The 16,816-nt window shown below is 39.0% G+C and overlaps 1 protein-coding gene across 3 annotated transcripts in view; it reads right to left on the bottom strand.

Moving 5' to 3' along the window:
• Nucleotides 1-1,617: 1,617 nt before the first annotated feature.
• The window catches only part of RPUSD1 (RNA pseudouridine synthase domain containing 1), a 556,524-nt gene continuing 541,325 nt past the window's right edge, over nucleotides 1,618-16,816 (bottom strand). For all 3 annotated transcript variants that reach the window (XM_044089724.1, XM_044089725.1, XM_044089723.1), the window contains exon 6: nucleotides 1,618-3,390. In XM_044089724.1, coding sequence (XP_043945659.1) covers nucleotides 3,005-3,390 — 386 coding nt within the window. In that variant the 3' untranslated portion in view covers nucleotides 1,618-3,004. The remainder of the gene's footprint in view (nucleotides 3,391-16,816) is intronic.

The following is a 16,816-nucleotide window of genomic DNA, read 5'->3' as shown; positions in this document are numbered from 1 at the left end:
CATTACTAGAATGTTGACTCAGAAATTGGCCTTTATCGGGAACTGTGCAATGTCTAGTCCAGATAATGCCCATTTGTGAGAACAAAGTAATGGCCCTGAGGAATCTCTTCAGAACGCAACTTCCAAGCTATATCTTTCTGCAAAGACTGGATGTGAAGCTTGAGAGTTTTTTGGTAACGGCCGAGTCAGCTCCAATATTTTTAACTGAACCCATCAGTCAAGGATAAATGAAGATTGACATCATCAGATAAAATATTAGGCTCAGCTAAACATATCCTGTGTAATTTGATGTTTCTGGAAAAAAGTAAACGCACACAAATGCCGGTCCATTTAATGAGAGCCAGATACAATTTGTAGTCAAAAACAGACAAAAATGAAAATCTTGTATGGAAGGGTTCCCCATAATGGACTTATCTGCCAGCACTGGAAGACTGGAACTAAATGAAGCCCAGAAGGTGCTCTCTCAAGGGCAGCAAGAAAGTCCTGAGTACTTTTAGTGTCCAGACTGCTGTTCTCCCTTAGGAGCTTGTGCCACAGCAGCCTGGGCACTTGTGGAGGGAAGCCACAGACTTCTGGGTACTGGATGGCTATTACATCTTGGACAGGATATAACCCATATAGCCTTAGGGTACTTTAGCACTGATACTAATGAACATGCACGTGGCTCTGCATGAGACAAATTGCCAACCAAATTTTACAGCAGGGATAACACTGCAGCACTACAGTTCTTCCTGTACTTACCTACCATTGTGAGTAACTCTATGCACAAACCGCCATAAACATTTCAGTTAAAGCACTTTCACTGCTTTAAAGGTAGAAAAATCTCTAAAACACGTTTTGTCACTGAATGCTTACAACAAAGCTTTTTCATTACTTAAAGTGGGAAAAAACATCCAAACTTTTGAAAACTGAATGTCTGAAATAAATTGCTAAAAACATATGTATAAATATTAAAACTCTATTATTCCATCTAAAAAAAGTCTTTCAGCTTTTCCTGGTTAAGAGTTGTCACAACGGAACTCCAGTCCGTTAATGATTGGCAGTGGATTTTTATGGTGCCGAGGTGCCAACCCAATGCCCAACCTTCAAAGAAGGCACACCCATTCACGCACACACCTACCTGCATGTCTTTAATGTCACTCGACTGCTGGGAGGACATGCAGACTCCACACAGAAGGTGATCCAGCCAAGAATCGAACGGGAGAACCTCTTGCTGTGAGGCAACAACGCTAACCGCTGCACCATCATGGCTCTTCAAAACTCTATTATTCCATCTACCAGTTCAAATCAATGATCAGAAGGCATGACCATTATAAGCACAAATCTTGACAGGCTGAAACCAATGCATCAACAGCTCTGAGCAATGAAAACTTTTGACTACTATAAAACAAAACATGAGAGCCTGCTGTTTGTTACTAGGGGACAGAGCACCTCTGATATTCCACTACACGGCAGGAATTATTCTACAGTCCTCTATAATTTAACACACCAATTCAATGGTTATCACACCTTCAGAAACGTTAAATGCAAGACCACAGTTATTACAATAATAAAATTCCAATTTTTTATAACCTGAAAATTGCTTCAGTTTTTGTTATAGTTATTTCTAGTCATATAGCAATTTCTTTATAATTTTTATTTGTATTTCCATAAATGCAGAATAAAAACACATTTTAAATACAGCCTTCCAAATACAGACAATTATGTAAGAAAGGTGGTTGCTACTTTGGCTCAGTGATAGGATTTCTACCTCACAACTCCAAGGTTCAGTCCTGACTGCCAGTCCCTGTCTGTATGAAGTTTGCTCATTTTTCCCTTGTCTACTTCTTCTCCTCTATGTACTACAAAATCCATCTGAATTTCCATAATATTCTGGTTTACTGTTTTTTTTTTTCAAATTAGCTACACATATGGCAGTTTCCTGCTCTTGTAGCCCATGTGGTTGTTGTAAAAGCTCTGAGAATGACTAGCTCATTTGCCTAGTTAATAAATAAAAAATAAATACAATTAAAAAAGTACAAGCTCTTTTGAATGAATGATCTGATTTAAAAGGCGAAATTCCACAAAATCCTTTCACTTCACTATTAATCAAGTACATCAAGTTCCGGAATATTTCTAGATTTTTTTCAGGAAAATTATATATGCATATACTCAACAGAACCTCTAAGTACAAGTAGCAAAGTTAAGAAGAAATGTACAAACTGTTAAGGAAGTGTCCAAATTCAATGTGACCCATTCACATCACCAGTTACTACGTAATCCATATTCTGGAATTTTACCAAACTTTTCTAGGACAATGGATAAAAAGTTCAGTTTGTGTTATATGTTGCTACGGGAGGTTGTGCACAATGGCATATCTTTTCCGGTTTCAAAGCTAAACTTTTCAGTACAATCAGGTGTCAGCAAAACAGTTTCAGTAAAATGAGAGTCATAAAAACTAATATTTGAGAAAGCACATTGATTATGCGTAAATGTGGGGATTACAGGACCAGTCGATTTATGTTTACCTACAGATTTAAGCAGGCTGATGCTGCAGCTGGTACTTGGAAGGGGTTTAATTTCTGGAATATGCCACAATCCTAAGTGTTGCTATCCTGCTGCAGTCTGCAGTTTAACAAGATTCACAATAAATTACAAATATGCGTCGCTTAGCAGTATGTGCATCAGTCTGTGCATGCCACATGTACATCAATCAGTAAAGTGTTATAGTGAAAAACAACAATATTACAAATGGCAAGAAACACACACAAAATACTGATAAAGACTTGAACTTTCAGAACAATGGGGTAACAAGGAATGCTGCCCCTAATAAAATAATAAATCCTGGTATAGAGCATACTTCACTTGCCTGCCAAGGAATGACCAATGTGTGTTTAGAAAAATGATGTACACAATATCACCAGCAGAATATGATTGATGAAGTTAAGATTTAAAATCATTACAAAACATTTAAAAATAAGTAGCAATAAAGCAACAGACATCACTTCCATGTCTTTTTGAAATCTTATTCTAAAGTCCACTCAGACAACCACTGCTCAAATTTAATTTGCTGTTCTTCATTTTCTGCGGGTACTTCCATTTTGTGCTCTCTGCGGTTAAGTAATGGTTCGTGTTTCTCTGATTCTTCTATTAGGGGTGTATGTTTGAGTTTCTGGATCTCATCATCTAGAAAGTTCACAACTGTATGAGGAACCCATTTGTTGTCAATCAGATTTAGAAAGGGGTCAGGTGCAATTGTCTCAATTAATTCCTCCTCAATAGGAATTCTCAGGTAATATGCATGAAGCATCATTCGGTAAGGACTGCAGTCTTTCTTGAAACTGTAGGTGAAGTCTCCTACTATAGGATGCCCAACTGCACTACAGTGGACCCTAAGCTGGTGTGTCCTCCCTAGAAAGGAAACAAGATAATTGTACTCATTACACAGTGTGAAAATAACATTCTACATTTCAAAATGACAGGAGTAAATGTATTCTTCAGATGCAGTACAACAGAATAAGGACAGTGATGACACACGACATCACAGCTTCAGAATATTTATAAAGACCTGTTGGCACTTCCTCTTTCAGCTGCTGTTGCTGTTGCTTGGGCAAGAGAAACTGCACGACAGCAATAATATTTGAAAATGTGGGCCAAAATACAGATTATTGGTACTCGATAATATTTGAAAATGTGGGCCAAAATACAGATGTTGGTACTCAGCTGCCTATCTGTTGCATTACTGGATAAATATGCCTAACTGTAGGCTTCTAAGTGTCAGATTGCCAATTCTGCAAAACACTCAAAACAAAATTTGCATTTCTCCAACTATTTAATTTGTGTACAGGATATCTGCAGCTACACTGCTAAGGTAATAAAGCTAATTATGATGTGTGCTTCCCCAAAAATGGCACAGATCATCACTACTGAACAGGGGAAGAAAGCACCCCAAGTCAATTACAATATAAACTAATGACATAAATTCACCGTGTGTGAAAATGCACTGTGATTATCCTCAAACGTAAGAAAATTCCCCTATCCCTGGGGTTACAGCAAGTTTGGAATTGATTATAAAGGTTGTAAGGGGGGTATATGAGGCAATGTTCTCATACACTGGGGATAATACTCCCAAATACAAAACTGAAGTATGAATTGCCCTTCAAATTAATTTTTTTAAATCAAAATGGAATTTGAACTCATGGCAGTCACACATCACTGAACTAAATATTAGAAAACAGTTGTATGCATAAATAAACAAATAAAGAACACACCCAACAGTAGACTCTAGTAAGAATTCATATGACAAACTGTTATACAAGTATAACCATACAGTGCAATACATTCAAATAAAGGAGCAATGAAAATAATGGGCATGTGCAGGGAGCATTGCTGAACTAACACATTAACAAAAAATACCACTAATTTTGTACCAGTTAAATCTTTGGTGAATGTGGACACAAACAACTGAAAAAGTGAGTAGAATATGATCTTGCAGAAGGCAAATCTCTGTCAATTAGTGTCTACAAGTGCTACTACTGATTTGCAACATTTCTGCAGCGAATGTAGACTGGCAACATTCCACCCGACAGCCCCCAATATAGATATACATGGTGTTACTTCCTGTCTGAAATAACAAACTTGTCATCTCAAGATGCAGGCAGTAAAACTGGGGACTTACTTGCCAGTTTTTATTATTTGTTTATTTTTTATGTAGCAAAAAATCAATCTTATAATGTGAGAACCACGACATGAGAAATCCACTTGCTGAAAGAGTAAAGTTTAGAAGTCTACATAACTGGGTCACTCGAACACTTGCCTAGTACAGTGGGAATAGTTTACCAGAGAATTACTTATCCATCTGCGGGGGAGGGGGTTGCTGGTTGAGTCCCATTTCATTGTCTAGGAGGGAATGTGGCTACAGAAAGCAAAACTTGCTCAGACTTGGAAAATGGAAATGAGGAAGATTACTTCCATTCCTCTCACATAGCAGATAGGGAAATACATCTCCAACCAGCAAAGGGAAGTTAAAATGTGATAATGCCATGGATGATAGCTCAGCCCCATGTAAATCCTATACCTCAACAGTACCAGTTCAGTACCGTCAGAAATAAGGGGAACAAATGTGTCAAAAAGGTGACAGGAAAAGCTAGACTGCCAGGTGACACATTAAAAAAAAAAAAAGACAGAACTCTGGTGAATTCATCTTCACACAGCAGTTACACAACTGAGCATGTGACATACTCTATGAGCATACTATGAGACACTCATCTATCCAAAGACTATAGTTAACAATCCTTGGATAAAAGTTTGATCACTCATTGAGACTCTGCAAATGGTTCACAACTCTTTCTGAACTGACATTTGTGTTAATGGAACTTGTTTAATTTACTTGTAATCTGCAATTTTACTCGGCTTTTCCCGGTTAGGGGTCACCACAGCGGAACTCCGGTCCGCTAATGATTGACAGTAGATTTTTACTATGCCGAGGTAACAGCTCGATGACCAACTTTCAACGAAGGCACGCCCATTTCACACATGTCTTTCGAACACCACTCGACTGCGGGAAGGACATGCAGACTCCACACAGAAGGCGCTCCAGCCGAGAATCGAACAGGAGAACTTTTTGCTGTGAGGCGACAACGTTACCGCTGCATCACCGCGGACCTTTGTACATACTGTAAATAGTTTTTCTTAAGCTAATATTTTATTCTAGAATGGGAAAACATTGTGAATTTGCTGTTTTGTTTACAAAAAAAAAAATCAATAAAATATTTGGATAAAAAGAGAATTACAATTTTTAGAAAACAGAAGTGTCCTTTACTGATGCAGGCAGAAACGAGGGCAATGTGGAAGAAAGGTACCCAGACAGTTCCAATACTAGTAGGAGCAACGGGTCTTATAAAAAAAATTACAATTGTATTTAGATAGGTTAGCAATCCATGTAACCCCTTATGAATTGCAGAAGGAGTCATTAGTGGGCACACTGCAGGTGCTCCGAAGAGCACTTCTGGCTGACATCAAAGACTGAAACAATACTAATTCCATGAATTTTAATTGTACTTTGACTTAGGAAAGGGGTCCATTCCCATCATGGTATGAGAAACCCAAAAGACTTGGAGAAATTAAAAAGATGCAGACATCTTAATTCATGTCATGATTCCTTCTATAACTGACTTATTAACAGATGGTCTGCCCCAAGAAACTATGATTATATCATATTACCTAGTAAATGCTGAACTGATTAATCACAATGCATGGCACAAATATAATTAAAAACATTAAAACATGGCTGGAAAGAAAGTCAAAGCCCTTATTGAATAAGAAGAAGATGGTGTCCTGCACAACAACCTCCCATGCTTACTACGACAGAAGGAAATACAACTATTTAGAAAGGTATTTATTTGCATTTACTTACCAAGAATATCCAACAGTACAAGATTTAAGTCCAGCCCCAGGAAGAAAAGTTCCAAAGTGAATTCAAAATTGCAGAAAACTGAAAACAATATTGTCTAATTACAGAGATATACTGTGTAAAACAGGATAATGCGGTTAAACATATACACAAAAAATGTTAATTTCATAATTACAACAAATGAATGAATATACATCAATGCATACAAAGAAAAGATACCAGTAAGTACTGCACATCTGAGAAAACATTTATATTTATTTTTATTTATTTATTTATTGACATTTGTTAACCGGGTCGGTCCAACTGGGCCAGGAGCCCATTTTCAGTGGAGACCCGAGGAGAAAAGCTCCAATTACATACAGATAAAGTATACATAATAGTTTAACATGCAAAAAAGTACAGTAAACAATTTCAAAACAGTCCATTAAATTGGAAAAACATTACAAGCTCACTTAAATTCAGACATTTCAAAAGAAAAATATGTATATATTATACTGGAGTGTGTACTACAGAGTATAATCGGGTTAGGTAAGGGTCATGGCAAGTACATATTTTTGTCCTCATAAAGTGAAGTTTGAGTTAGTTCTTAAATTGTAAAGGGTGTGTTATGGAGCGTAAATGGGATGGGAGGTTATTCTATGCCTGGGATAGGGTGGATTTATAAAGTAATCTACCAATAGATTTTTTTGGTTGGTAGATGTTGAGGAGTTGTTGGTTAGAAGTATGAAGTGTGCGAGTTGGTGTATAGGTGGAAACCAAGGAGGACAGGGCAGGGCAGGTTAATGATTTATGCAGTATGGAGTGGATAATTTGAAACTGAGATAGAAGTTGTTGTTGTGAGAGTTCTAGCCATTGTAGTGAGTTGAGTGAGAGGCAGTGGTGAGAGTTGTGTGGGGAGTTTGTGATGAACCTTGCTATTTTGTGGTAAGTCTGTTGGAGTTTGGCCAGGGTAGTTGTTTGAATATTAGTTAGAATAGGGGTGGCACAGAGAAGGGAAGGGAGAAGAAAAGCCTGTGATAGGGACAGTCTGGCATCGTAGGTCAGGAATCTATGGTGTCGGTAGAGCATGCCTAGCATTTGGTGAGTTTTCTTTATACTTTGAGAAAATATTGAATATGGGCTGCTTAAACTGCTTCCTTTAAAAGTTCAGTAAAGTAATGTGCGTAATAAGGAAGCTATATGGCAATACGGCACTCAAATGGCGCCAAATTCAAATTAAACTTATGAAATACTGAAGCGTAAACGGAGACTCGCTTAACCTTACAATGCGAATCTGTATGCAGTCCAGAAGACCAAAAGTGGTCTCGAATAGTAAAAAACGTGTGTAGCTTACACAGAGTCAAAATGTATAAACGAACCAAGGCAGTCTTCACTTCACCATACGACTCAGAGCAGTTCACACAAAATCAAAGTGGATTGATCAAACCCACTATGTATAGATAATCCAGAGCAGTCTTCACTTCACCATGCGACTCAGGGCAATCTTAACTTCACCTGTAGTACACCACCACGGAGACCAGTCAAAAAGTATGCGTAAAACTGATTTATTCACAAAACAATTGAAACGGCAAGCGTTTTCACCCGTAGGCTTCTTCAGACCATGAACAATAGCATATAATTTAAAGCCTTATATACTTCTACATTTAATGACATCACTTCCTATCAATAAATTAATCCAAAAACAACAATGGTTTTGCATTTAAAAATACATTACTGATCAAATTATATAAACACTTATACTGCATCAATTTAAAAAGTACAACAGTCAATAAAAATATTAATTGAAATCATTACTTATAAACCTAGTGTAAAACTCAAGTAAAAAATCAGTAGCAGCCTAAAAACACCTATACTTCTGTCATATTAATATATTAGAATAATAACGAATAATAGTGTCCTATTTTGAATGTTAATATATTAGGTGTCATAACTTGACTGATAACTGGTCTATAATATCATAATAAATAATACAATTATGGGGCATATACATTTTACCTATAATATGTTCTACTAACTAGTAATAACAATAATAAAAATACATATATGTATACATAAACTTGCCTAACCATTGTAATAGTGGCTCTACCTAATAAAAGTATATTATCTTTTCATCTTTAGTGCCCTAGCCTTTAGTATAGGTCTTATTGGAATCCGATCATTAAGTCCTGGCTCCCTGTCCGCCCTTAACCTAATAATCCATTTAGTCTCCTGTTGTTCAGTATTGTTACAAATAGGACCTCTCCTGATTGTAGGATGGTTAACATGCATAACCATAAATTTAAAAGTATGTTCTACTGAATTTTTCATTACATGTTTGGAGAGAGTATTCTTGTCAGACTTAATCCTGATGTTATAAAAGTGCTCTCTGATTCTATCTCTTAGTCGTCTATCAGTCTTGCCCACATAAAATGCTGGGCAAGACTGGCATAATGCCAAATACACAACATGTGAAGTTCATGGAGTGGATAATTTGAAACTGAGATAGAAGTTGTTGTTGTGAGAGTTCTAGCCATTGTAGTGAGTTGAGTGAGAGGCAGTGGTGAGAGTTGTGTGGGGAGTTTGTGATGAACCTTGCTATTTTGTGGTAAGTTTGTTGGAGTTTGGCCAGGATAGTTGTTTGAATATTAGTTAGAATAGGGGTAGCACAGAGAAGGGAAGGGAGAAGAAAAGCCTGTGATAGGGACAGTCTGGCATCGTAGGTCAGGAATCTACGGTGTCGGTAGAGCATACCTAGCATTTGGTGAGTTTTCTTTATACTTTGTTGAATGTGTAGGTTAAATTTAAGTTAGTCGTCACTGATGGCTCCTAGAAGTTTTTTGTGTGGGAGTCCGGTTGTATTTTGGTGTTATTGGAGGATGAGATAAGAAAGTTAGATTTTAGGTGAGCGTGTGTCCGGGGGAAGAATAACAGAAGCTTGGTTTTCTTAGGGTTTGGGGTAAGTAGATTTTCAGCTAGCCATTTTTCCACAGATAGAAAGGTGTCCTGGGTAAGCGTGTGAAGGTCAGAGATGTTATTGGAAGAGCAGATGAGTGTTGAATCATCAGCATATTGGACTAGTACTGATTGTTTGCAGGAGGTATATAGTCCATTTGTAAAGATGTTGAAGAGGAGGGGACCCAAGATGGAGCCCTGAGGCACCCCAGTAGTTACAGGGAGGTAGGTTGAGCTAGAGGGGATCCAACAAACAGATTGGTGTCTGTCAGACAGATAACTAGAGAAGAAGGTTAGGGTGGAGGGAGCTAGACTGCGGTTAGAAAGTTTAGTCAGAAGTAAAGGGTGAGAGACACTGTTAAAAGCTTTTGAGAGATCAAGGAAGAGGCTGGACACTAGGAGGTTTTTGTCTCTAGCTTTGGCTATTGTGTGTGTAAATGACAGGAGAGCTGTAGAGGTGCTGTGGTTAGAGCGGAAGCCATGTGGGGAGGGTGAGAGGAGGTTATGTTGGAGGAGATAGTGAAGGAGTTGAGAGAGTACACATTTTTCCATGAGTTTGGGGAGAGGAGAGAGGATGGCAATTGGGCGAAAGTTTGATGGGACTGCCGAGTTTCCCCCTTTATGCAATGGGGTAGTAAAGAAGGATTCCCAAATATCTGGCACTGTAGATTCCTGGATAGATCTATTAATCAAGACAGATACTGGATAAGCAATGGATTCAGCAGCTAATTTGAGGAAAGTGGGTGGTAGGTTGTCAGAGGAGGGACAGCAAGGTTTTAGTTTTAGAAGGAGTGATTTTATTTATGAGGTTGGGACTGGTTTTAAGGAGAAGAGATTACTGTTTAGAGGCTTGGGAGGGACATAGGTGGTGTTTGGTTGTGGTTTGAGGGAGTACGTTTTTGGACAGTTTCGATGAAGTGTCTGTTGAGAAAGGTAGCAGTTTCTAGTGGGCTGTTAGGATAAGGATTATATATATATATATATATATATATATATATATATATATATATATATTATATATATTATAGAAAATAAATTACAAACAAAACAAGATTCATGCAGGCAAAACTTACAGTTACATCGAGGTTCTAACACATGATGATACTGACACTAATACAGGAATAATCAGTAAAGTGAACAGAACAGTACAATCAATTAGCCCACAGTCAAGTAACATACAGCATGATGTATGGTCTCAGCTATTTAATAGTTGTTAGGGCCCAACTATATCCCCAAGTTACTATCTGGGTGGAAAAGACAAGTATGCACCACAACTCCAGAATGCTCAATCTTGGAGAAGATCCAATGGTGGAAGGGAACATGAACGGCAACAGTGCATGTACTCAGACATCTACAATTATGTTAGTTCTTAACACAACTGTGCTATGTTCATTGTGCTACTCACTGCTGCAGTCCTCATGAATGGGATGACTCCCACAGCAAAAGACCAGTGGATGGCTTGCCATGATAAGGCTCCATAGGAGAGAAAACCCTGCAGGACCGCCACCCCTATATTCTAAGTTTTTGAAAAGATGTGCACTGAAGACCAAGTAGCCGCTTAACAAATAGAATGGGTACTAACTCCCTCTAAGGAAAACTGTGGTGTCTGCTGTTGCTCTACTGAAATGTGCCTTTACATGACCTAGCACAAATTTATCAAGGGCAGAGCAACAGTATAAAATATAGCAGACAAACCATTTAGAGAGTCTGTTTACACATTTTTCCCTCCCCAACCATCTGTAAAGGACACAGAGAGTTGAACTGATTTTTTTAATCCTATAGTTCTGCCAGATACAATCTCTACTGTCTATCAACATCCAAAGTGTGTAGAGTTTATGTAAAAAAACAGAGATGAATGGCCTAGCTCAGATGCATCTCAGGCAGTAGTGCACTTTTAGCATGTATGTGGGGTTAGTGTGAAGGATCATACTGTTTCTTTGAAATATCAACAATGACTCATTACATATCAGAACTTGTAATTCTGAGATTCTCCAAGCAGATACTATGGTCACCAAGAACAGCATCTTAAAACATAATAGCTCATTCAAAGGGGGCCAAGGTAAGATTCTCTAAAACACAGATGAGGTCTCATGATGGAGTAATGCCCTTCTAGGTGGTCGAAGATGTACCATCCCTTTCAAGAAATACACCCCTGGTAGCTGAAAATATAGGGAAGATCTAGTGGCAGGTAGGCTGAGATAGCAGAAGCAAGGACCATTAACAAATCACAAGATAGGCCAGCTTCTATAAGGTCTGACAGGAAATTCTAGACTAGAGAAGACTGGACTGTGTTCAGATCCTTTTCTCTGAATAGACACGTGTGATTTCCATGTGTTAGGTTTCCTAGCTACCCTCATATCATTAGCACTTCACCTGAAATCATCTACTTAGAAGAGCAGTAGATCATCCAAGCTGCCAGCTTAAAGATGCATCAAGGGTCCTTTTTTTCTGTGCCATAAGGGCCACATCTCGAGGTAATACTTTTAGGTTTGCCACTGTCAAGTTTAGCAGGAGAAAAAAATCAAAGCTGTCTGAGCCAGAAGGAATCTATCAACCCTTTAATCATCTGCAATACCAATGCATGTATATAGACAAAACAAACAGAAATTACCTAACTGCTGTCCTGCGGCAAAAATTTCTCAGCGGTCTGTTTTCTGGGGATGTGAAAAGGTCTAATTCTGGCACAACCCACTTTTATTTTTAACTAGATCCAGAATGGATTCCCTGTTCAACATCCACTTGTGTGGGACTGCCTGGGATCTGCTCAGCCTTCTTCCACAATATTCTGTTAAAAGAAACTATAGGCCACCCTGAAGGTAAGGCCCTCTCTCCTGGACAACCTGACATGCCTGCACAGCTAATACGCAAAGGATGCAAGAGTGGGTACTCCCTTGTTTGTTCATTTACCATATAATCTGTGACAATATTTTGTTGTCGAGGATTAGGAGTGTGCTCTGTTCCCATATCTGTTTGAATACTTTCAGTGTTAGTAAAACAGCTATAATTTATTTCACATTTATGTGTCTGTTTGTCACATCCCACTCCATGTGCACTGAACTTTGAGGGCACCCACATGGGGCCCTCAGGCCTAAATCTGCACAGTCTGCAGTAAATGTCTGACGTCTGAGTGGTCTGGGCTAGTCTGAAAGGCATCCCTAGACAGACACATCTCCATGTTTTACCATGAAATTTCTTTTCTTTATGCAGGGACGGGGGGAAAGACAGAGGAGCAGGAGGCCTCCACTGATTGAGAATGTTAACTCCATCTGTTCCTCATGCTAGTGGGAACAAGAATGTATGATGCCATGTAACCCAGAACCCTGACAAATTCCCGTAGAAAAACTGTATCCTTCTGTAGGGTGCTCTGGATAAAGGACATCAGAGAGAGCACTTTGTCTTCTGGGAGGAGTGCTTTGTACAGTTTGTGTCCAACAGTGGCACCAACAAAAACCCTCTCCTTCTTGGAATTCATTTTGATTTGGGGTGGTTCAGTGCAAGATTGAGTGTTTGTAAAGGTAAAATTCAAGGTCATCTGAATTTTTTCCCAGGAGTCTGCTTACAGCAGGCAGTCATTCAGGTCATAGTAAATGTGGATGCCTTTTGTTCAGGAAAATGTCACTTGCGGAGCCATTTTGTAAAGACTCTGGATGTAGTACACAAGCCAAAGGGGCAAGGATGTGAACTGGAAATGCTTTTCCCCCTACTCTGAAATGCAGTAACATTCTGTAGTTCCTGACTATGGGAATATTGCTGCAGACATCCTTCAATTCAAGGATGACCAAGAAAGCATGAAGGGATAGAGTAAGAGGATCAGCATTTTGAATTCTGGCGAGAACAGGAACTTATTTAGTCTTAAGAGCTCCAAAATAAGTCTCCATATGCCTGCTTTCCTTGCGCAAGAACATCCATGAATAAAATTCTGAATTTGTTTAAACTTTTGGAACTTTCCCTAAAGTCTCATGATCTAGAATATTTTAGCAGTGGAAAATCCAGGGTCACTTGATCTTTTTTGCAATGCAGAGATATCCACAACTTTGATATGCATTTGAACTGTAATTTGTACCCTGTTTCAGGATGTTTAAGACCCACTGGTCCAAAATTATGCTTCCGCGTTCTTTTGTAAATAGTTCTAGATGCACTTCTATCCTCCAAGGAGGTGGAAAAGGAGGAAGAGGACTAGGGTTCAGGATGGTTTGAGTGGGAATTCTAGGGGATAAGGGAAGGAGTAACCAAGCTGTGTCATTTTGGAGATGCAAAGTTGAGAGTTATGTAGAAGTTGCCTGAATGTCTGACAAAACTATGCATTGCCATTACCACATGTACAAACTACAACTAAAAAGCACAGTAAGATAAATGCAAACAGTGTATGTACCATCAGGAAAGTCCCACAGCAATAGGTGCTGACTGTGCACATCATACATGCGTACAAATATTTCAGGCATTGGCAATGATGCCCATCAAACCTACCATACAGCAAAACAGTTATTCCCATAACAAGTGTCCAGGTTGTTCTTAAAATAGTTAAAATACTGCTTGTTGTAATATAATTTGGTAGTCTATTTTATGCATCAGCTACTCTGTCTCAGACATTAGTATACTTCTCATTCTTATATAACCTCCTACATAGGTTGGCAGATGATTCTCTGCTACTCTAATACAGTACTTAAATTTTGTTTTTAAGCACATTTTTTCAATATTCTGCAGCATATTTTCATCTCCTGGAAGATATTTTTTATTATTTGGAGCTTGAAAACTTCACAATTTGATGAATTTGTTTTTTTTACTTGGAGCAGACTGAAGTTTATATCATGAATTCTCAAGCTATTAATTTTCTAAATAAAAAAAGGATGTGAATGGGGAACTTGAAACTTTACATTTACAGAAAGCCCACCTAAAGCATCTCTTTCTTACAATATTCCAGTTGTCATGCCCCTCACCACAAATGCAGTCTGGCTGAGTCAATTCAGCAGACTATCTAGACTAGTATTACATTCTTTATAAATGAGGCAAACAACTTATCTACTATGTTTTACTAAGGGGGTACACAGAAGGGTCTAGTAAAAAAAGAAGTTATGTACTTAACATAATGTTCCATGTGTGTTGTCCATCTTGTCCTTTATTCTCACTGATGGGGTTGGATCCAACCAGTCAGATCCATCTCAGCCATTACATAAGCTTGAGGTCCTCAGCCAAGCTCGTGGGCATTGTCCCTACCCATAATGTAACTGTTCTATAACCTCAGATCTTGTTTGCCCTACAGCAGTGACTAGAAGTATACATTATAAAAAGTATGTAAACACATTATACAAGACATACCCTCAGAGGCTGTAGAGTCCTATAAAGACCCAATTAGAACTACTCGGTCTCCCAGGAGGGGGAATGGTGGGTGGGTTGTGAGAATAAAGGACTGGTAAGTACATAACTTCTTTATGTGATGTTGTCCAATCTCGTCTTTATTCTCACTGATGGGACCACATCCCTAGCTACCTAATGCTTGGGTGGCTCATGGGAGGATATTCCTCAGAATCATAGAACCAAAGGATGCTCTACTCCTAGAGGCCAAATCCAACTTGTAGTGAGTAATAAAGTTATGTGGCTTAGCCCATGTGGCCGCAGCACAGATATTGCCTAAGGATAATCTGGTTTGGAAAGCTGCTGAAGTAGCAACTGACCTGGTATAAAAGGAAGGGTTTGTTCTTAGACAGACTCTGTCTAAGAAAAATTATGTACGGATGCTTAGAGGATAAGGCCTGTAACTCAGAAACTCTTCTTGCTGAAGTTATAACTACTAAAAGTAGCATTTTACATAAGTATTTAAAATCACATGTAGCAGAAGGTTCAAAAGTTGGGTAGACCAGCTTTGACAATATGAAATTAAAGTCCCAAGGTGGAATAGGCTTTCTGTATGGAGGGCGAATTAAGAAAGTACCTCTGAGGAATGCTTTACAAAGTCTGTTTGACATTATAATGGTACCATTATCTCCTCTGTGAAAATTAGAAATCGCTGCCAATTGAACCCTAATAGTAGTAGTGCAGCAACTCCCTCATTGAATAATTTGGCTAAAAATTCTAGAATAGAATGCAAAGGAGCTGTGAATGGATCTATGTGATTAAGATTGGACTAGGCCACAAATCTTTGTCATTTATTCTTGTACAGTTTCCAATTAGAGTTCTTGTGGGAAGAAAGCAAAATAAGAAGTTATGTACCTACCATAACGTTCCATGTTAGTTGTCTTCTCTCGCCTTCTTTCTTGCTTGATGGGTTCGGAGCCGATCCTCGGCTCCGACTGCACTGCTAAGCTCGAGAGTCACTTTTACCAGCTCGAGGCAGCCCCATATCCCATGATGCAAGGCGGTAAGTACCCAGATCTCGTTTGATGACAAAGGGCAATAGCACCAAGCATAAATACTTCCCAAAGGAAGAAAGAAAGCCTACAGGATGAAAGAAGGACCAGTTCTGAATGGTCTTCAGCATAACAATCTCTTGTAGAAAGGTCTGTCCAGGCCTGGGGAAGGAGGGAGGTGCAAGAAAGAAGGCGAGAAGACAACTAACATGGAGCGTTATGGTAGGTACATAACTTCTTAATGTTAAGTTGTCAATCTCGCCTTCATTCTTGCTTGATGGGACCGTCCCTAGCACCTCTATCCTGGGTGGCTCAACGGAACAGACTCTTGAGGACTGTAGAGCCAAAACTGGCTCTGTCCCTGGAGGCCAAGTCCAATTTGTAATGGGAAACAAAAGTATGAGGAGTGGCCCAAGTGGCCGCTGCACAAATAGTGTCTAAAGGAAGTCTAGCTTGAAAGGCTGTAGAAGTAGCTAAGCTCCTAGCTGAATGTGCTTTAGGTTTTGAGCACAGCTGTTTTCCCCTGAGCAGATAAATTTCAGAGATGACAGAAGAAAGCCATCTAGATAAAGTCACTTTAGAGACAGGAAGGCCTTTCCTGTTATCCGCATAGGAAACAAAGAGTTGATCGGATTTACTAAATTGTTTAGTTCTGTCCAAATAATATCTGAGTTGGCGGTGGACATCAAGATAATGTAATTTTTGTTCCGATCTGTTTGAATAGTTTGGAAAAATACAGGGAGATCAATGGATTGATTCAAATTAGCCTTTGAGGCGACCTTAGGCAAAAAGGTCGGATTAGTTCTCAATGATACTCTGTCCTTGTGAAAGACCAAATAGGGGGGTCGAACCGAAAGAGCATGAAGTTCAGACACCCTCCTGGCTGATGTAATCGCTACTAGGAATAATGTTTTCCAAGAAAGAAATTTTAGGGAGCAAGAAACAGCTGGCTCGAAGGGGGGAAGAATCAAGGATGTCAGCACTAAATTTAGATCCCATTGAGGAGGAGGATTCCTGATTGGAGGCTTTAGCAGGAAAATTCCTTTCAAGAAGGCTTTACAAAGCCTATGGGACATGATATTGTGATCTGCGATCCCGACATGAAAGTTCGAGATAGCAGCCAGTTGAACTCTAACTGTGGAAGAAGAGG

Source organism: Protopterus annectens, chromosome 12.part0 (genome assembly GCF_019279795.1).
Source record: "Protopterus annectens isolate FY-2018-M chromosome 12.part0, PAN1.0, whole genome shotgun sequence".
Lineage (NCBI taxonomy): Eukaryota > Metazoa > Chordata > Ceratodontiformes > Protopteridae > Protopterus > Protopterus annectens.
Note: the sequence above shows the minus strand (reverse complement) of the source record. Positions and strands in the feature narration are given on the sequence as shown.